This window comes from Neopelma chrysocephalum, unplaced genomic scaffold, assembly GCF_003984885.1.
Source record: "Neopelma chrysocephalum unplaced genomic scaffold, ASM398488v2 Primary Assembly neopelma1_102, whole genome shotgun sequence".
NCBI classification, from domain to species: Eukaryota; Metazoa; Chordata; class Aves; order Passeriformes; family Pipridae; genus Neopelma; species Neopelma chrysocephalum.
In genome coordinates this window covers 3,215,390-3,238,289 of record NW_020897765.1, presented here as the reverse complement: position 1 = coordinate 3,238,289, position 22,900 = coordinate 3,215,390, and the positions used below count along the sequence as shown (strand labels likewise).

The window sequence follows — 22,900 nt, the reverse complement described above, 5'->3', positions numbered from 1 at the left end:
TAGCACCATGTGATTTTCAGTATCCTTTAACTCACATTCTCCCCACACTTGTACAACTTTCATATATGTGCATATTCTAATTTTATTTCTGTTGAGCTAATATATTTATACTCCTATTTTCAAATAAAATGATGCTTGTTCATTTATCTGGGGAAGAGCAGAATGTACAAAGCAAATGGGGAGGGCTACGTTTAAGAATTTTGGGTCTTGTTTTTTGATTATAGAATGTAGTGAAGGGGCTGTGTTTTATCCAGAGTACTGCAGAAACTGATCTGAAATGAAAACATGAAACTTGGAAATGGATCCTGTGATCTGAGTCTTACAGTCTTTAGACTGTACAATAGTAGAATTATCCCTGAATAATGCCAGGAATACTGCACAAAAAGGACACCAACCCACTGAACTTGTCAGGAAAAAAATAAGTCCATTAAAAGGCAAACCTCTCTAGTTAAAATAGAAAAGTTTTTTCTTCCAAATAGGAGCTCCTAAAGTAGGCTCAACTTTGCGGCTGAAATGAAATTATTTAATCCTCCACCACATGAAAGGAGAATGTCAGCAATTAAGTCAAACTAGAAAGCTTTGTTAGTGAAGGAATGCCTGGCTGGAGCTTGCCCTTCAAGGCTTTACAAGGGAAACAGTAATTTATTTAGGCAATCACTTGACAAAATACAAAAGAAATAAACTGATAATGGATTGGGACTTCAGGGGAACCAAAGACCTTAATAAAACTGCTCTGGACCACCCTTGTCCTCCTAAATATCAAGCTCTCTGAGATGTAACCTTCCAGTAACCTTGCTGGGATGTATAGCAGTGTGATTTACCAGTGTGACTCTTCTCTTTTCAGGCTCCTGCTCACACGGCCATCAGCAGTGCCAGAACGGCAAGTGTTACAGAACAGAACAAAGCTGTGATTTTGAAGACAACTGTGGGGATAATACAGACGAGAGTGAATGTGGAACTTCCTGCACCTTTGAGAATGGTAGATGTGGCTGGAAAAATTCTCTGGCTGACAATTTTAACTGGGTGCTAGGGATCAGCTCGCCTCAAAGTCTTAGACCTTCTGGGGACCACACGTTTGGAAATAGAACTGGTATGTTTTCAGTTCACAAACGAGACATAATTGTCTACAAGCAGAGTCTCATTCCTCCCTTCTCAGTCATCAAGGGAATTCTAACATGTCTAATCAGGGTGTCATTTTCAATGTGTGACGATATACAAGTATTAATTATCATTGTAGAATGACTTTAAGTTAGGAAAAATCAGTTGTTTCTCTTATGAGTCAAAAAAGATAATTTGATACTTGTCTGGAGAGAGATATCTGGTCTGGCTGAAACTTGCAAGGGTGAGTTAGCTCAGCTCTGAGATCCACTGGGTCCCATTCCTCCAGAGCTTATTTTCAGGAAGCTTGTAGTTACCCATGGTGACTATTCATACTTTAATTTTAGATAATGTTAAATAAATAATTTTAAATAAATGGGCCTCCTTTGTTAGTGGTGGTGTACCTCCTGGTTTGTTTTGGCCAAAGCACCCAATTATCTGCTCTTGTTCTTGCTACAAGCTCTGTGCCTTCATCCTTTGCTTTTGAAGGTCCTACAGCTCAGGCAAAGATGATGTCAAAGCTGAGCTCAGAACTGACATTAAATTGAAATATTTCACAGCAGAACTGCACAAAGGTACGATAGTAGTTGTTGAATGTTTACATGAACTGCTGAAGGGCAAAACCCAAGAAACTTAAAGATATGTAGGAAAAAATTAATGAATTAATTTACATTTTTCTAGTAATAAATATTTTTAAAGTATTGTCATGAATATGTCACTAAACATGTTAATATATGCTTGACCTCAGGGAACAAAACAAATTTCTCATCCCATAATATTATGGCAAACATCTACAATTGTAGTGTAGCCAGAGAAGTGTCAAAGTTACAATAAGCCCATTTTATTGCATGTTTACTGAAATAATTTTTTTTCTAAATCATACATAAAATTTAGTAGATATGCAATTATAATTTGTGTGTTATTTATACTAGTTTATGTGAACTACACATTTGTTATTCGTACAAAGGAAAGAATGAACTTGAAAACTTGTAGAATGTATTATGCTTCTGATTAAAAATAAAGATGGAAAACTCAAGGACCATATCAGGATTGGAAAATATTAACTCTAAGCATCTATTTTTACAATTTTCTCTGACTAAATAATTTATATTTGTAATTGTATAATTTGAAAGTCTAAAACATTTTTTCAGTAATATATATTTTAATTTCAGGACACTTCCTGTATCTTGAGGCCACTACAGTGGGCCTAGTAAATGAAAAAGCCCATGTGAAGAGTTCCATATGGAAAGAATCAAGCAGGACTTGTGTGATGAGCTTCTGGTACTTCAAGTCATCAAAAGCCATGGGACATATTCAGGTTCTGATTAAGGTAATAAAAAAACCCTTTTATTTTGAATATATTATATCTGTAAGGGTGTATATGCTCCAGCAGAGTGCTTCGGCACTTTGACATTTTGTTGTTTGGCTTGTAGGTTGGAAGAGCTCCCACAAGCCTCCTGGTTCTGTGCTGGTTTTTGTTACTCTTGTCTCTTAAAAACTCTCTTAGCATTTCACTTCCGAAAGAAGCTTCTCTTAAAAGCCACAGAAAGTCTTAACATCTTCTTTCTATTTTCCCTATTCACACACAGTACCTATCTCTTTGATATTCTCCCTGTGACGCTATTTTCATATTTTTCTGCCATCCCTATTGGTAGCTATCAGTATACAACCCTATTGTTCTGATGGGATGGCATCCACAAAAAAAAAAAAGAATTACTAACGTGCACAAAATGAGAATAAAATTCCTAAATATGACTGCATTAAATAATTTATCTTTTCATGTAAACAAGTACAGAATATATAATCAATTTTCTTTAGAAATGGCATTTTTTTCTCCAAATGTGAAATGACCAAAAAATTATTTAAAAAACCTATTTAGTTATTAATTCACAAGTGAAAACTGAGACATTCATTAAAAATTGACTGTTCCTTTGTTGTTCATTAAAAAGCATTAACTGCTTGTAAAAGCAGTTTTTAAATCATAATGTGATTCTGAGTAGAAAATATCAATTCTCTTCAGATCCAATCACCAAATATAGCACTTCTAGACATAGTAGAAATCTTTGCAAAAGACAGTGTGTGTATTTGTGCTCATTTGTATCTGTGCAGGGAGTTCTGGTTATTCCAGTGGTGCAATTTATTTGCCATATGATATTCTACAATATCTCTAATATTGCCCTGGTGAGCTGCCTTGAAATATTCCAATGCATATGTTGACTGCCTTATCTTTAAATGATAAATGATATTTTTCCTTGAAAATAAACTACTAAAAATTACTTCTCAAATGTTCTGTATATTATAAGAATAATTTAAAAGCCTTGAATATAAAAGACTTCAGTCGGTTTAATATCTAAGGATAAAACCTAGGACATGTCTGTCTGAAATATAAAAACAATGAACCCTTTGACAGGCATTAGGAGATTTTTTTCATGGATTGGTCTCATAACTGTATAGTAATGAGATATATTTACACAGCTCTTTTTCCTAGAAGGCTCAAATCCATAAATGAGGCAAATAAAGAAAAATAGAAATAATTACTTAAAAATAACTTTCAATTGTTATTGTATTAAAAAATTAAAACAAAAATAGATCCCATTACTTAAAACGAATAAGGTACAAAAATAAATATTTATCTTAACTCCAAGGTCAAATTATATTCTTATTGCATTACTCAACTGTGTTTATTGTAGCACCCAAATATTGTAATTATGAGCAGTTTAGGATTGCATAATTTTAGTTGCAAGCTGACTTGCAAGCCAACTTTGGTGGAAAATAAATATTAGCTGCATCAGGTGTGTGAGTGGTTTGCAGGTAGTGTTTGTATCCCTGTTGACTGTGTACTGTAATTATCACATTAAGTATGTTGCAGCACAGACAGTTGCCTTAACAACTTAAAAATAATTCTAATCTCATTTTATTACATGTAGTGAATTTAATAATACAAATTCAAATACTTCTGTTAAACCGGAAACAAAAGAAGTGAAATAAAAGAAAATCAAACAAACCACACCACCTAAAATGAGTTAAAAAGAGACATTTGTTCTCTGCTGAGATATTGTCTCTGAGGGGTTCAAGTCAAGTAGTTGAAATTCTTAATTATTTTTTTCATCCTCAGGATGGACAAAGGGATTTAATTTTTTTGTTTATTTTTTTAAAAAATAACCTGAGAAGAGATTTACTAGATAGTTATCCCCATTGATAAAAGTCTATAGAGATTATGTTTTACTCTACTAATATTCAAATGCATTACTTTTGTGGAATTTTCTATATGACAATCAGAAATATTTCCTTTTTCTAGGTTTTGTACATATTCTTTATGTTTTGTCTTTCTTTTATTTTTATTGCAGTGACACATTGCCCTCTTCTTATTTTCATCAAATTTTGTTATCCCAATAAACTTTTCAGACATTAATTTTATGTTATTTTAAACCCTTGTCTCCAGGGATCCTAAAGATATTTTTAAAGGAAGTATGAATAGAAGACATTGGAGGCATGACTAATTATTCTTATTCAATTTCTTTTTTTTAATGAAAGCAAGAATTCTATCTGGAGATATGAAAAAATATTCTCATTATTGTACCTGGGATTTTTTGCAGATCAGCTTCAGTTTACCTGTTATGTTGCTCATAAGGATCCATAAATCAATATTTTAATTAGAGTTTCTATTTAGCAGTGTCTGTACAAATAAAGTCTAATTAAACAGCACATAATCATGGGAAGTCATACTGAAGCTTCTCCTAGTTCAAACTGTAATACCGATATGTTTCCATCCAAATTTAGTATCTCTTGCTTTAAAGTAAAGTTAATGTCAATGAAATCATATCTGTAGGTAGTGACTATTTGAAAATGCGATGAAGAGGAGAGAATTTGGAAAGGTAATTACCTTCTCAAGTTTGACAGCTTAGCAAACTGTCTCTAGCTAAAGTCATCCCATCCATTAAAAGTTGAACTGAGAGTGAACACCATACGTGCAATGGTACAGCAATGAACAATATGATGAGAAAATAATTTATAAAGGCAGAATGAGGAAGACTTCCTCTTCCTCCTGAAATATCACAGTGGAAGAAAAACAGTAAACAAGACTAAGAAGCCATTTTTAAAAAATCATAGTTCATGGTATGCATTGGTGTTTTCTCTCAATATTTGCGTTGCTTGTCCACATTCAGGAAGTCTAAGATTATCATACTACTAAAGTAGTATCTCAGATTATCATATAAACAATAAAACTGAGGGATCATAAAAGGGGTGCTATAGCCAAGTATGAACTTTCTTTTGTTAAGGTTTGCTGTTGCAGAAAACCAATTCATTTTCCTAATGGAATTTCTCTGCAGCTACTGTTGTTTTGATTTTTTTCTGCTGAAATATTCCCTGGAGAAAACCATCTGCATATGTGATAATAATCCAATCAAAGTGATGGGCCATTGAACTAGTTGCAAACATATAGTATTCTTCAACCCCCTCAATATTTATGCAAATGAAATATATTGACATTCCAGCTATTTACAGAGACTGTAATATCCAGCTCACCATACATCTAAATTCAAATTACAAAATGTTTAACAGCACTGCAAAAGTTCATCAGGCAAACAGAATATTACCAGGAAAGATCTGGATACAAATAGTCAAAACTTTGCTACTCCAGTGAGATTTTGAGATATTTGGGTCTTCTCTGTGGCAATTGTAAGGGAATACAATCCATTATAGGTGATATGTTGAAAAGCATAATCATCATGGCTAGGCTTTGCGAACGAAGATTTGGGAAGGGCTCTACCCACGTTTGTTACAAGCTCACTGGTGGCTAAAAAGACCAATATGAGATAGGCATGTCCGGTTGCAAAAGGCACAGCAGAAAGACTCCTTAGATGGTATAGCCTGCAAGACACGATTCTTTCTGTGTTGTGTCTTCTCCTCAAGAGCGACCCTGCGTGCTTTCTCAAAAGCATCAGCAGCGTTATAGATGGTGTGTCTCCAGACCTCCCGATTGGAGGCCAGAGTAGACCAGTTATGGTGGTCAATATGGCCAAGGCTGAGATGTTGTTTCAGGGAGTCCTTGTGTCTTTTCTTCAGGGCTCCTCTCTTGCGGCAGCCGGTGGCAAGTTCCCCATAAAGCAGGATCTTAGGGAGGCGGTGGTCCTTCATCCTTGAGGCGTGTCTTGCCCAGCTTAGCTCTGCTCTCAGCAACATGGCCTCAAAACTTGTGATTTCTGCTTGTTCTAGAACAGGTGTATTAGTCACATAATCTGACCAGTGGATGTTTAGGATTGTACAAAGGCAGCGTTGATGGAAGTGTTCCAAGAGTCGCAGGTGGTGGCGGTAGATGACCCATGATTTGGATCCATATAAAAGAGTAGACAGCACTACGGCTCTGTAAACACTGATCTTTGTATTTTTCTTTAAATGTTTATTTCGCCCTACTCTCTTATGAAGCTTTCCGAAGGCACTATATACCTTTGCTAACCTGTTGTCTATCTCTCTGTCAATCTTACCATCTGAGGAGATAAGGCTACCTAGGTATTTAAACTGCTAGACCGATGTTGAAGATAAAGTGCAGCATATTCACTATGCCTGTTTTAGTACCTTATCAGCACTCAGTACTGGTTTATTTTGAGTTAGAAGAAACAGTGCATTTTTAAATGTGCTTGTAGACAGGCAAGCAAGAATTATTAGGTGAAAGAAATGATAACATTTTATTATTCTGATAATCTAAACGTAAGTTTCCTACTGCTACTTAAGTTGCTTCTATCATAAAAAAAAAAAGTCCTAGGTATCACAGTGGGAAAGGAGCACCAATCAAAGAATAAAAGCATTTGTTGAAGATAATTTTTGTGGTATCAATGTTAATTGCTTTGCATATTTTAATTAAAAAAGATAATTTAGGATTTAATATAGTTGGGGGAGACTCTTCCAAAGATTTCAAACAAAACTCTGAAAAAATATGCAGATGTATAAAGAAGGTGAAACCTGTCATTAGTAACTACCTCTGCTGACTGTGACAAGGCCAATACACACAGGATCTCATTAAGAAGTTCCAGCGGACCTTACCCATTTGATTAATTCCATCCAGTTACAAACGAGCAAAGACAGAATGATATTCAGGAGGACAAAAAGTCCTGGCCAGCTCATGGCAAGCAAAGCAGGGCCCCATTGATAGAGCTGCAGCAATAGACAAACCTGGCCAAGGGCAAAAGGCAGCTGGAGCCAGGATCCCACCTCCTCCAGCTGTTCAGGGCTGGTGCAGCACAAATCCTGTTACCTGGCTGCTGCTGCTTCTCAGCAAAAGCTGGAAGCCATCACAGCTTTTACCTTTATATTGTCATTGGTTTTAACTAGCCTAATGGAGAGAGGAGAGAGTCGGTAATGTAGAAATGTGCAGCTCAGCACATGCCACAACTCAGGTATAGATGACTTCCAGTGGGTTTTGTAATTACCTGGTTATTTTTACTGGAGCAGCCTACTGTCCTGTGCTGTCAACATGAAAACCTGCACCAGAGGTGCTGCAGATGCCAGCTGATATATTCTGAACATTTGTATTTCTAGGATCAAATAATTTAAAATGAAATTTTCACAAATCAATATAATTGACCCTACTCCTACAGGAAGTCACTCAGGAATAAAGTTTGAGGATGGAACTTATTCTACTTCACAGCTTAAAATAGACTATGTATTTCTACATTGATTCTTCTCACTAACTGCATGAAAAAGAAGCAACTCCTTGCATTAATGTGGGAGTTAGAGATTGCATTGGGTTCAGGTAGCCTCAAAGCAGACTATCTGACCTCCATGAAACTAGAGGAAGAAACTAAATTTTAAAAGGTTTGCTTGAATATTTTACTTAAGAGTTCACTGAATGTCAAATCATGATCCAAAAAATGTAGAATGTCTGTAGATTTAATAAACATAAAAAAAATATTTCATAGACAGAATAAAATTATTAAAGAAATTCTTCAAAACTAATTGCAAAGTGTAAATTTTTCTAGTATTTAGTTCCATGTAGAAGCATAGTGGTAATGGCCTTTATTTAATGAGTATCTACAGTTCTCAAAAGGACAGACTTTTAAGGTATTTACTCCCCTTATTGACCTATGAACTGTTATTAAATGTTGCATTTGAGTCAAAGAAATGTTTTATCTGACTAATGAGTGACAGTAAGGGAATATTATTTGAGTCCCAGGAGTCTTGAAGGATATCAGTGGAGATACTGTGAAATAAAATACTTGTCAAGAGTAAATTTTATGGCATTTTTACTTCCCAGAACAAGATATTTTTGTATTTATATTTCTTGTATCTCGAACAGCACTTTCCATCTTTTTAGGCATTGTTTCAAACGGGGTTGTTTTAGGCCCAATTTTGACCCCATGACATAAGTAGGTAAGTGCAGACACCATTCAGTGTGTTTTATTTCCTCAGATCAGTACATTAGGAAGTTATTTCAATCTTCGTACTGTCAATTATTGGAAGCATATAATTAATTGTATTCATATGCTGCAACCAGATGTAAGTATTCATTCCAGAGCTGGTGAAATAGAATAATATATTTGAATGTGCTTTGAAGGAAAAAAGTATTTTGAAGAAGGGTTGAAGAATCCCGCTTGTATTTTGGAATCTTGTTTGTGAAGACAAGAGGTTAATCAGAGGATTTGTAATCTAAAAACATCACTTTTCTAGAAACACATATAAGTGAAACTGTTCATATGTGAATTATTAAGCATTTTTTTGTTCAAATTCTTTGAGAACTTGACATTTTTCTCCCTCTAGGAGATGAGTCTAATGAGTAGTATAGGATTAGTGTGACTAAGGGCATGTCTCTGTCCTGCAGGGCAGTGCCTGGTTGTAAAACTGAGCAGGCTGACAGATTTTGACAGCACAATGATACCAAATCATTGAAGCAACACAGCAATATCCTGTAACATTGCACCTGTAGTCACAAGCCCTGGGTCTTGGAGCTAATACCACTCTCCTAATTTCTATCCCAGCCTGGTAACATATTGCATAATGTGACATAGATAACAAATGCACTTTCAGTCTCCTCCACACTGCACGGTTCTGCAGTGTTTCACTGAACTCATTCCCCAAATCAGAGATCTCTGGGACTGATTTACTTTATTGATTTGTCAACTCATAACCTCATAGAGTGCTATTACAGTGCTCCTTTTTAGCATTCAAGGCTTTGAAGTCTCTGGGATCTTTGTAGGTCAGACTTCTTTTGCTCTTTTCTAACACTTTCCAGGGCAGACATTCGACAGCAAAAGTTGTGATTTAAGTGTGTCTCAGGGCAGAGTTCTTCTAAGGATCATAGAGCTGCTGTTTAATGATTTTTACTGAAGCAACAGACATTGAAATCAGATTTTTTTTCTACGAGAGCTTTGAAACAGACATAGGACTTGGTCTGAATGATAGAGGTATAACCTTCAACTTTGAGTGTTTTCATTAGTTTTCCACACCTCTTCTTTTAAAGAGGTAAATTCAGAAATTTAATTAACCTTTTTTTTCTAAGATAATAAATAATACAAGATGTAACCTGGTGCCTGCTGATATCTTTTACAAACCATATAGCATTGATCAGATCTAAAATCTCAAGGCAGTATCTAATTTTCCCAATCAACAACTCCGCTTGGTAAAAAAAAATTCTAAGAAAAAAGCATTTCTAAGAGTTCTATTTGATGCCAGGAAAGGTGAAAGATCTTTCTTTTTTTCCTTTCTCATCTCTCTTTACATCTCAAGGCCCTTTAGTCTTTCGTTAAGAAAAGTATCTTCTTTTTTTCAAATAAATACTGAACTGAACAGATTTTATACTGAGAACCTTCACCAAGATCAGATGTAGCACTAGTGCTCATGGTGTAGAACATTAATTTGTTACCAGTTTTATATTCCTTTAATGCAACTTTTAATTCACTGAACAGTTTTAGTATCTTGGAGATATTCTAGTTTCTGGTAGTCTTTGATCCTTGCCAGGCTTGCAGTATCAAGTTGTAGCATGCTTAAAATTATTTTGATTAATTGATAAGGGGTTTTAAGTTAAGAGTCTAATTTTTATCCCTACAGATTTTTTTCAGTTTCTGACCTTCAGCTTTGAATCCTTACTAACTTTAGGGAAAAAAAAGATAAACCAAACAAAAACCCCAAAACAGTTTTCTTTCTGTATTTGCAGTTATTTATTTCTCAAAGATGGAAGGATCTGATTCCAATTAATTTCATGTGAGAGTCAGGCTAGGTATTTTTTAGTACCTATATTTATGACTGTAATAATCTCTAAGTGTATTTGTTTGTAGGATGACCCCATTGCATAAAGTATAATTGCATGTCCTTATTGTTGCCTGCCCACGGTAGAGATCAATTATTATTTACGCAGAGATTAACAGTGTCAATGTAATGGGAGCTTTTAGAGACACCACTGTCTTCCCACTATCTTACTTACTATGGAAAGAAACCCTTCCACAACCAGGTAACTTTGTGTTGCTTGCTGGTGAGAGGATCATTTCAGTTCAGAGATTAATTTCCTGCAGACTTGTGGAAACCCCATAGTCCACTCATGGCAGCTTCTTATCTTCGTATTTGGACTCAAATTCTTCTACTAGTTCTTTATGTTCAGTCACACACCTCAGATTTCCAGCTTCCCTTGGCACTGCCTGCCTCATTCCTTTGTAACTTTTTTCTGCAAGGTGTTCCAGGCCATATCTGTAAAATTTAAAAAAAAAAAACCAGGGAGCTCATATAAGGGATTTTAATATAGCTAAATTTAAATATAACTAAAAAAAACCCATGTTAACATGATTTCCTTCTTGAATTAATGAAGTCATGAGAGATGATATTGTCGTGCTACTAAAATCAAGAATTATAGATCATTTACATTAAGTCTGGAATGTGTGGGTGTAACTGTATGGTCTGCAGGGTATATTTGATTCCACCTTCATCAGGAGCACTAAAAGATGAACACTAAAAATTGAATTTCTTATCTCCCACATGCCAGATTAATTGAGGCTCTTAATCTATCTGTGATACTGCTTTTTCTTTACCTCCAGGTTTTTAGATTATATGGAAGGTGTTTTGGTTGGGTTTTTTTAATAAATATATATTACAAGTGTGGATCATATGGAATTAACAAATAAGGGGTATTATTTAATCTTTGGCTGTAATGCTGGGCTGTAATGTGAACCAGGAATAACTGGTTGTGGTCAAAATATGAGCATTTTCTTAACAGAATTGGGGTCTTGTTTTCCAAAGAGAGTGAGCACACTATAAAAACTCACAACCTACAAAAAAACCAAAACACTCCTTTCACAGAATCACACAGAATCAACCAGGTTGGAAAAGACCTCTGAGATAATCAAGTCCAACCCATGACCCAACACCACCCTGTTACCTAGACCATGGCACTAAGTGCCACATCCAGTCTCATCTTAAAAACCTCCAGGGACCGTGACTTTGCCACCTCCCTGGGCAGCCCATTCCAATGATCATGCTCTCTGTAAAAAATTTCTTCCTAATACCTAACCTAAACCTCCCCTGGCACAGTTTAAGGCTGGTTGCCTGGGAGACTGACGCCCACCTGACTCCAACCTGCATTCAGGTAGTTGTAGAGAGTGATGAGGTCTGCCCTGAACCTCCTGTTCTCCAGACTAAACAGCCCCACCTCCCTCAACCGCTCCTCATAAGACTTGTGCTCAAGTCTCTTCACCAGCCTGTTGCCTGTCTTTGGACACTCTCCAACACCTCAATATCCTTCCTGAACTGAGGGGCCCAGAACTGGACACAGTGTGGCCTCACCAGCACTGAATACAGGGGAAGAATCACTTCCCTGGACCTGCTGGCCACACTGTTCCTGATCCAGGCCAGGATGCCATTGGCCTTCTTGGCCACCTGGGCACACTGCTGGCTCATGTTCAGCTTCCTGTTGATTAGAAACCCCATGTCCTTCTCTGCCTGATCACTCTCCAGCCACTCTGTCCCCAGCCTATAATGCTGCAGAGGGTTGTTCTGGCCAAAGTGCAGGACCCAGCACTTGTTAAACATGACACTCATGGATTCAGCCCCTTTATCCAGCCTGTCCAGGTCCCTCTGCAGAGCTCTCCTACCCTCCAGTAGATTGACACTCCCCCCCAACTTGGTGTCATCTATCAAAACATTATGTGGCTGCTTTTCAGATTTTCATGATAAATGAAAACTACAAGACCAATTTTTTTGCTTAACTTTCAAAATCATACAACTGAAAAAAATAAAATTCTTATTACGGAAAACATTCTAGTGAAAATCTTTTTTGTTGGATAGCAGCCACTGAATAAAAATACAGTGATATATTTTAAACTAGTTTTAATTCTAGCACTCATAACAGGAAAAAAATTAAAAGCATGGTGAACAAACAAGTGCAAGTAACCTTATTTTTACTTCCTTGCAAAATCATCTCTCATCTATAAACCATCAAATGTCACCACACCTTTCTTATAATGATAGGAGAAAGTTTGATACCATGGGAGCAAATTTTATTATTAATAATTTTATTTCTTATTTGACATCCAATTTTAAGGATGTCAATTGCTCTTTCATTGAAACATAAGAAGAGACAGATGTTGTGGAAGAGTCACATAAAACCACAGTGGAAACTTAAGCTAATGCAATTGTATATTTATTGTTTATTGGTTTATTGTTTGAAATTACAGTGAAATGGAGCAGGCACTCAATCTATATTTGGCTGTATCAATAAATCAAGGCACAAATGTAAATCATCTTTCAGCTTTTAAATAGTTTGCTTAGGCTTGTTTTCTGTACATTTATTCCATCTCATTTAGACATCTGAAAAAAGTACTTCTTTTTACTGTCGGTATGATAAAGCTACTCTGCCATTTATCCAATTAAAATCTTCAACCTACATTTAGATGTTTTTTGGTCTTCCTCTCAGCACATCACTTTTGCCTTCCACTCCTTCCAGTGAATAGCATAACTTAGTAGATTACTGCTTTCCAGTTTAATTTAGTTTGATCTGCATGGAAGAGAAATTTCTTTAAATAAGAGTTTCCAATGTGATCCAGAAGAGGTAGTATTTAAAATTTGATACATGAGGCATCTAATTCATTTCATTGATCAGTGAACACAAGAAGACTCTTGTTATTATGACATGGAAATGCTCATTAAATGTGAAGGATTCTGCAGTGCACAGCATTATTCTCAGCATTTTATCAGTGTGATTCAGTTCAGAATTTTGTTCAATGCGGTTTCTGAGGGAGGATGTTACCAAAAAGTTTATTAGCAGTCCAAAATTATTAAAGTGGATTTCTATCTCTTTAACATTTTATACACCAGCTGTATTCTTCAAGTGTTACTAAAAGAATGAGAGTTCTGCTTTTTTTCCCAGCAGCCTAGCTGAGACCCCTGGTGGCCTAGTGGTTAGCGGGCAGGACTTTCACTGCTGCGACCACGGGTTCGATTCCCCAGTCTCCTGGCCTGATGGAGGTCGTTAGCCCTGTGTGGCCATCCATCTATGAGAAGGACACTGTAAACAAACCTACGTCCTGAGGACCTCACTGCCATTGTCCAAGCTTGCTTGGCCCCGGCAGATGAACCTTAAGATTAAAGGGTGGGCTCAGTTCAGCGCAGGCTGTGTCTCACCTAAAAAATCCATTGCGCAGGCTGGAAAGGTAAAAAGACCTTTCCCCAAATCTTCATTCGCGAAGATGGGCCATTATAAGCTGTTTTAGGAGTATGTGGGCTACGGAAAGGAATTAACAACTAATGAGAATCTTCCCTTGCCTCACAAGCTGCACATTTTTAACCTTAGACTTTGCTTAGTTAGTAGTATAATCTGTTAAAGTCAGTATCTCTGGAATTTAATCTCTATAAAAATTGCAGTTCCCTACTTCCAAGTTGTGCAGAGATTTGTTGCGCAGAGAACTGAGGTGTTTCTTCAGGTTAGGTCTGAGATCTTTTGACAGTAATGATGCAGTAAGATTCTTCTAGAGAGACCAGCTGTCTTGAAAAGACCAATGCTAAAGAGCTTAACAAGAAAAATTTTACAGTGTGTGGTTGACGAACCTGAATGGTCTCACAAATAGTATCCACAGAAAGTGTGGTCATACAAGGAAGAAAGGTAGAGGAGACCATGTGGCAAAACAAAAGTAGGCCACGTGGTAAGTGCTACTAAAATAGCTTAAAGCATACTTAGTCCATATTTTCTGCAAATGCCAATCTAATGGCTACAGGTCTTACAATAACGCATAGAGGATGCCATTGCTATAGAAACTTCCTAGCATCATGTTAAAATATCCCTTTCCATACAGATGTGATCAGACTGAATTTCTTCTGTAGAAGTGCTGGAGAAGGTAGATTCTTACACAAATCCCTTGGAGTTTTCTTATTTTTGGTTGTTTTTCCACTCAGTGGCTATATTTTTCTTTGATTTGTCTTTTTTAATGTTGCAGCATTTCCTCAGTTCACACTAAAAGGTTTATACTCTTCCAATAATTAGCTCTGCATTTATTTGCTGTAGGAAATAAATCCACTTAGAAAATGCAGACAAAACTTCTCCACTCTCCTCAACATTTAGGGAAAAATGAAGATGTGGAACTAGAGAACTGAGGTTATCACAGCTACCAAAACTATAAACCAGAAGTGGATTATGTAACATTTGCTGCACTGTGAAAAAAAATGAGGGGACCTCTGAGGCATTTTAATTGAAAATAAAAAAAAAATTAATGGAAGGGAAAAAAATGCCACTGAATTTCCTGTTCTACCTTTGTTTTATCTGTATTTTTTGACAGGTTGAATGCTATTACGAATTGTCTTGTACATGTTTGAATTGTCGCTGATGCTTGTTCCCATGTTTGTCTTCAGATCAGTCATTTTGTCTTTATCTGGAAAATTATGTCTATGTTACCACAGGAAAGACATCTTCGAAAGAGATCTTTGCATTTTGTCCAGCAGGGATTCCTAAGAAATATGTTAAGGTCACAAGGTCACAAGACCTGCTGTTAAAATATATTTTTTCCCAATCTGAGTGGGATTCTAATTTTTAAAGTCATAGATGCCTCCAGGACAGCCACTGCTGCAGTCATTCTAGCCTTTCTTTGTTGACAGTGGGTTTTTACTCACCACATCAAAGGGAATCTTGAGTATGATTTATCTCATTGTAAAGCAAGCATCTGTAAGAGGAAAGGTGTCTATTATTTTCCATATATCTTCCTGTAGACCTGTAACTATATATAGTATCTTTCAATAAGTAATATTGGCTACCATGAGGAATGCCACTGGATAAATATTTGAATTTTGGATATTTCAGTAAATATTTTTGCATTTTTATGTAAATACTTAATATCTGTGCTGGCAATACAAACAAAAAATCTCATGAGTTTGTTTGCAAACTTTTGTCTTGTACATCCTTACCATGCTATAAATATTTATATATTTATAATTTTATATGTTCTTGAACATATTAGGGGGTGACCATTGGATAGAGAAGTAAGGGAAGAAATATGTTAACATAATAATATCTGTCAGCCATGAGAACCCTTAATTTGTAGAGAATATATTTCATAGTTGCAGATTAATACATTAAATCAGATATCTGTTTCCTCAGCACTTTCTAATAATATTCATCAGATCCTATGAGATAGAACTTGAGTATTTCTCTTAATGTCTTATTACTCAGGATCAATTCAGTGAAGCTAAAAGTACTTAACTTAAGAGCTTTAACTATATAAAGAACTTGCTATTTTTTTCCAACCTTAGTGTTTTGAGTCCCCTGAGGCTGTCCAGTCATCTGATATCCCAGAGGATCTGTTCTATATTTCTACAAGCCCAAAAGCTACAATCCAGTTGAAAAGAATATTCTAATAGAATATAAATAGGCTGTATAATAGATGTCAAAAAGAAAGAAATAGAGTTCTATCCCAGTGAACATCCCATGGTATCAAAGGAGGGATGACACTTGACTGACATTAATTATTCTTTCGTACATCTAAAAAAACATATGATGCTCTTTGATGATTAGTAGGGAATAATCATGTCAACCCTTGTCCTGCAGTTCTTTCTCTTTGAAGAGACAGATTAAATATTTAGTAAAACCTTAAAATTTTTAATGACAGTGTACATGAATTAAGAATTACTATTGCCAGTTTTAATAATTATTACCAATATTTTAATTTTATAGTCCTGCCTAAAGGAACCTTAGTTTTTCTTATCAGATATGTTTTGTTTATGTCAGATATATGTACTTCTTTTTCCTTTATTTTATAATTTCTTTTTTATTTTTCCCTCAGCAGAATCCCTGTAAAGATGTTTTCCCACTTCTTCCATCCAGTTTTATATATAGAATCAAGATGGAATCAGAATTGTATTGCTAAATTGAAATATTGATTAAAACAAACAAAATCTCTGAAAGATTCCAGATGCTTGGTTCAACTGAATTGGTTTTGCCTTGGAGGTTTTATTTTTCAAGGCAGCTCTAATGATAATTCTTTAATTCTTCATGAACAAATCTTCACATTTTGAAGAGCTGAGGGGACTTTACACAGACTGATTCCATAATTCCCACTTTGTTGAACTAATTTTGTAAACACTGTGACACTGTGAATAGAAAAATGCTTCTGACCTTAGCAAACATCTGTCAACATCTGTCAAAGTGTCAGAGGAGAAAAGTCAGTCCCACCAGCACAGCTTCTGCCTGCCTACTGTGTCATTCAAATGATACTTTGATCCGTGACATGTGAAAAGAAAGCTGCTTCACCATACTTCTAAAAGACATCCTGAACAAATACACATTGGCAGTAACTGGTCTGATCTGTGGACCTGAGATGTGAGTTTTACCCATGTCCCAGTTTCACTGTGGCTGGTCATATGCACAGCCTTTCCAAGACACTCAAGGGGCTGTGTCTTGCCATTGTCCTTGCCAGTGGGTGCTCTGAGGTCGAAATGCATCATGGATGTCACTACTGGTTCTAGAGTTATTAGAGGCAGGCATCTCCTATTAGGACAAGCTCATATTCCTTCTCTCATTCCATATCTAAACTGATAAAGGAAAAGGTTAATGGCTAAAAAACTAAACCAAATCAAACCAAAACCCCCCAAAACAAATCAAAACAAAAAAAAAAACAAACCAAAAAAACAAAAAAAAAAAAAAAAAACAAAACAGCAGAAGATGAGTTAAAGAGTTAAAGCTGCATAATAAAAAGCTGAAACTTGATGAGCGATTTTGCCTCTTATCTTTCAATATGGTATTCAGAGTATTCCCCATGGGAGTAAAAACATGACAGATTTGAGGTTGTCTCATTTCTGCAAATAACTTTTTATGATCTTCATTCATAAGCTGTTCTATCTCTTACTCTATATTCTCTATATTTTTTTAGGTAATCAGTACAAGTAAAGGGTTTACTTTTATCTTATAAACCAAGGAATCTAGCATTGCAGAGTTTAGCACACTGTCCTCGTTTGGCACTATGGAGGGTTGTAACAGTTGTCCAGAGTCTTCCTAGAAATTTTGTAACTGTGATGATTTCTCTTTCAAGCTTTGGTTTTTTTAAAAAATTACAGTTGCCTCAACACTGAGATGGGGAAACATCCGAGGAGATGTGTAAAATGTGATTAAAACAAAGGTGTGACAAGGTTTGAGACAAAATGAAACTAAGTTGCTTGAAACACTAATGGCCTTAGAAAACATCTTCGATGTTTATTGTTACTCAGTCTTAGCAATAGAACTGAAGAAAAGAAATGTAATCCAAGCAATCAAAATTGTATCCCTTAAGCTAGCTAAAACCAAAATCAAACAAAGGTGGATTATGATAGGAAATGAAGAAGAAATGTTTGCAATTGAGTAGAAAGAAGGGCTGGAAGAGCTAGGAAATGAGGACAGGATGAAGTATTACAGTGTATCTAATGAATCTTTTACAAAGAGGGTTTGCTTTATTTCTCTCTAGGTAAGGATAATATATAGAATGAAGATATATTTTAAGAGCTGAAGTACATAAAAGTATATTTGATGCAAGTAGTATCATGGGAATGTAGAAGGATGCAAATGTCACAAGTTTCCTTGGTTATAGAAATGCTGGCTGTAAGGAAATCTAGGAGATTTAATAGTCGCAACAGGATAAATCAAAGTTTTAAGAAAGTGGTGTACACAGAATAATTGAAAGAAAATCAAAAATTATTCTTGCTTTCCCATTATAGATTTCCAAAATAAGTGGTTGTAAAGTATAACTTCATCTTTGCTAATGAGTAATTAAATTGTCATTCCTTGGAATGGCTACCCACTCAAAACAAAATCATGTCTCACTTTTTATCAAAGCATTTTTTTAAACTGACTTTTCTCATCTCAGCACTTACAGCAATTAAGAAACAAGAGTCTTACCATTTAGTTCCTAGAAATATTGCCAGTGCTGACACCTGTGGCAGGGTGAGCTGTTAATGAATGCCTTTTGATGCTCTGAAAGAATTTACTATGAGAGTCCACCAGAATTTCAAAACTGGTGCATTTTTAGTGGTATTCTTTTATTTATCTAATTTGTTCATAAAAATGCATGTGTTGTTTTTTTTTTCTGAAATGCATAATCCTTTATTATAGTCTTGTTAATTTTGGAAATGAGAATTGGGGAAAAGACATTTCAGAGAGTAAAAATCACCGTAATGCTTTACACAAAGGAGAAAATTAAAGAGGTGGATGGTTGGGCTTTGTCATTAACTCTTATTATGAAAACTTGCTGAGACTAATACTCACAGACTGTAATAAAAGGCTTGGAGGCTGAAATATCAGTGTTTCATCTTGCTGTTTTCTTTCTTTCTATAATGCACCATGAAAATGTAATTATGTGATTTTTTTAAGTTATCCTTAAAAGTGAAGCCAAATTTTCATGCATGCTAATGCACTTAGGCAGTATACATTTTTCCTGAATCAAATAATTTCTCAAATATATCATTTGATCAGCTTAGTGTGTCTTTTTCAAGTGTTTTTTATTGAAGGCAGAGATATACTAAATATTGTTTCTGGTTCCTGACAAAATATAATTTAGAGAGAAACTGATGTTTAAGGTATTCTTTTTATTGCTGAGAATCATAAACCTTCATTGAAGTTACTAGAACTTGAGCAAGCTTACATCCCTGAAGCAAGACTCACCCTGTTGTATACTCATCACTAACTTGTTCTTACCTTTTGGGACCATTGAGTAATGGTCTGCAGACTGTTGCAGTTCTATTATCTGCTTTTTTGATGTTGTTTCTTCATTTTTCGCTACCTCAATTTGTTGAATAATGCAGAATCCTGCAGTGTGCATCCCTCAGCATCCTTCAGCTTAGTGATGAAAGGTGTAAATTTTGAGTTTAAAACCTCTTCCTGCATTGAAGTTGTTTCGATTTTTCTCAGAGTTATTCTAGATAGACTTAATAATTTTGAAATTATATGTTTAATGCAGAGATTTAACATTCTGATAATTAGCAGCAACTTTCTTAATGTAATGGTAATCTTAAACACAAGTCTCTGTGGGTTACTTAATAAGAGGGAAAATTTTCAAAACAGTAGCTAAGAGCAGAGCAATAAATAACTACTACTGTGCCTAAATTTTCCTACATTATCAACAACATGTGCAAATGCTTTATTTGGTTTGTTTCTATACACTTACCAACCATACACTTAACATACAGAGTATGTGTCTTTCTCTAAAATAAAGTAGCTGAGATGAGTCAAGTAATGCTGTTGATATAAAGTGCCACTGAACTGTTTGTATTGAGTCGTTATCAGACTGGTGATTGACATGTGTGCCAGAGGACACACGTGTTCATTCATAACTCACATCTTCATGGCCTTACTGGGCTTATTGGCTGCTCTCCTTATTTCTTCATGTCATCATGAAGAAAAGATAGAAGAGAGAAAAGAATAAACAAGGAAACAAAGAAAACAGGAGAGTGGGAAAGAAAATGTTAACTTAAAATTCAAGCCTTGGATGAACAAATCTTGACTTCCGTTCATTCTTTGAGTCATTTTAACACTTTTGACAGTTTGATGCTCTGTGTGCATTTTTCTGATGTAAAGCTTTTTTCTTCTTGAATAAAATATAAAGTCAAACTCTGTAGGGTTAAGTTACTCTTTTCAAGTAACCTAAACAATATCCTTTTAGGAAGTTTTAAGAGAAAATAAGTGAGAAATGAAGGAAGATAGACTCTGTCATGTACTTTGAAAACAACTTTAGGTGAAGGAGACAAAATAATCACATTTTTTTAAAAGAGATTCTGCTATACAGCATAAATTTTCAGTTTTATTGTATTTTGATGTACTTTAGTTTCAAGATATATATGAAGGACTTAATCCTAGGAAGTGAGATCTTTAAAAATAAGCGAGTATTCTGTGTACTGCAGTGCAGAAGTAGCAACAGCTCAAATCTATAAGGAAGGTGCTCAGAGCCTCCTCAAAATAGGAGTCTTTCTCAAGCAATGAAACTGAAATAAGTAGATAAATAATATTAGAAGTATCAGCAAAGATGTTAATTGTTCCATGATTTGGAGATATAAAGATTCACAGAAAAGGTAATTAAAATATGGACAAATGAGGAAAAGCTGTGACTCTTCTTCCTTCTGTCTCCTGTTTCTTCGATGTACATATAAAATGCTGGACTGCACTCCACTCCTTGTTGAAAAAAGGAGAAAGCGTGGAAAGAACACACCACATCATGGAGTCATCATCATGGCTAGGCTTCGTGAATGAAGATTTGGGAAGGACTCTACCCACATTTGCTGCAAGCGTGCCGGTGGCTAAAGAGGCCAATGTGAGATAGACAAGTCTGGTTGCAAAAGGCACAGCAGAAAGACTCCTTAGATGGTATCGAAAAGACACGATTCTTTCTGCATAGTCTTTTCTCCTTGAGAGTGATCCTGTGTGCATTCTCAAAAGGAGAAGCAGCGTTGTAGATGGTGTGTCTCCAGGACTCCCGATTGGAGGTCAGAGTAGATCAGTGATAATGTCAATATGGCCAAGGCTGAGATGTTGTTTCAGGGAGTCCTTGTATCTCCTCTTCAGGGCTCCTCTCTTGAGGCAGCCGGTGGCAAGTTCACCATAGAGCATGATCTTTGGCAGGCAGTAGTCCTTCATCCTTGAGATGTGTCCTGCCCAATGCAGCTGTGTTCTCAGCAACATGGCCTCAATACTCGTAACTGCTGCTTGTTCTAGAACAGATGTATTAGTCACATAATCTGACCAGTGGATGTTTAGGATTGTACGGAGACAGTGTTGATGGAAGCGTTCTAGGAGACATAGGTTGTGGCAGTAAATGACCCATGATTCAGACCCATATAAAAGAGTAGACAGCACTATGGCTCTGTAAACACTGATCTTGGTACTTTTCTTCAGGTGTTTATTTTGCCAAACTCTTTTATGAAGTTTTCTGAAGGCACTATTTGCCTTTGCTAATCTGTTGTCTATCTCTTTGTCAATCTTACTGTCCGAGGAGATGATGCTACCTAGGTAATTAAACTGCTGGACTGATTTGAGCTCTCATTCGCCAGTGGTGATATGGGGATAATGGAAGACTTCCTGAGGTGCCGGTTGATAGAGGACTTCAGTCTTTAAGCTGACTTCCAGCCCAAAGAGCTTAGCAGCCTCTGCAAAGCAGGATGTTAAACACTAGAGAGCTAGTTCTGTGTGGGCAACGAGGGCATCATCATCAGCACAAAGCAGGTCCCAGACAAGATGATTTAAGGTCTTAGTGTGGGCCTTCAGTCGCCTTAGGCTGAATAGGCTTCCATCAGTACGGTATCAAATGTAGATACCATCCTGATCATCAAGGTCTGCCGTGGCCCTTTGGAGCATTATGCTGAAAAAGATTGTGAATAGGGTCGGTGCAAGAACACAACCTTGTTTCACACCACTGGTTATTAGAAAGGGCTCAAAAAGTGCATTGCCATATCTGACTCGGCCACACTGATCCTCATGAAGTGAGATGATCATTTGAAGGAACTTGGGGGGACATTCTAAACATTCCAAAATCTGCCATAGACCTTTTCTGCTCGCAGTATTTAAAGCCTTGGTGAGATCATCAAAGGTTACATAGAGACCTTTGTTCTGTTCCCTACACTTCTCTTGCAGTTGTCTGAGAACAAATACCATGTCTGTGGTGCTCCTGTTTGCTCTGAAACCACATTAGTTTTCAGGTAGAAGTTCTTCTGCTATAGCGGGTATTAGTCTGTTCAAAAGTAATCTTGCCAGGATTTTGCCAGCAATGGAGAGCAGAGTGATACCTCAGTAATTTGAACAGCCTGATTTATCTCCTTTCTTCTTATACAAAGCGATGATGACTGCATCACGAAGATCTGAAGGTAGTTCGCCTAGTTCCCAACAGTGCACCACAAACTCGTGAAATTTAGCATGGAGTGCTTGGCCCCCATGCTTCCAGACTTCAAGTGGAATTCCATCAACCCCAGCTGCCTTGCCAGTTGTCACCTGCTGTATGGCCTTAAGAGTTTCTCCCATAGTAGGGGCAATGTCCAATTCATTCTTCACCGGTTGCTGTGTAATGTACTGAATTGCTGAGTCTTGAACTACACGGTTGGTACTGAAAAGAGTCTGAAAGTGTTCAGACCATCGATTCAGAATGGAGGTTTTATCTGTCAGAAGCGTTTGACCATCTGCACTGAGCAGAGAGCTTTGGACCTGGTATGTAGGCCCATACACTGTTTTCAAGGCCTCATTGAATCCTCTGTAATCACCTGTATCTGCGCATAATTGAATTTTTTCTGCTAGATTGATCCACCACTTGTTCTGGATGTCACGAAGTTTCTGTTGGAGCTTGCTAACACGCAAGATGAAAGGCTGCTTTTCTCTACATGACAAGATGGCTGA

General features: G+C 36.4%; 1 protein-coding gene across 1 annotated transcript in view; it reads left to right on the top strand.

The window, feature by feature from the left end:
* The window catches only part of MALRD1 (MAM and LDL receptor class A domain containing 1), a 248,160-nt gene that overhangs the window by 122,862 nt on the left and 102,398 nt on the right, over nt 1–22,900 (top strand). Inside the window, exons 26-27 of the mRNA XM_027695630.1 lie at nt 845–1,090; nt 2,271–2,428. Of these exons, the coding sequence (XP_027551431.1) occupies nt 845–1,090; nt 2,271–2,428 (404 nt within the window). The remainder of the gene's footprint in view (nt 1–844; nt 1,091–2,270; nt 2,429–22,900) is intronic.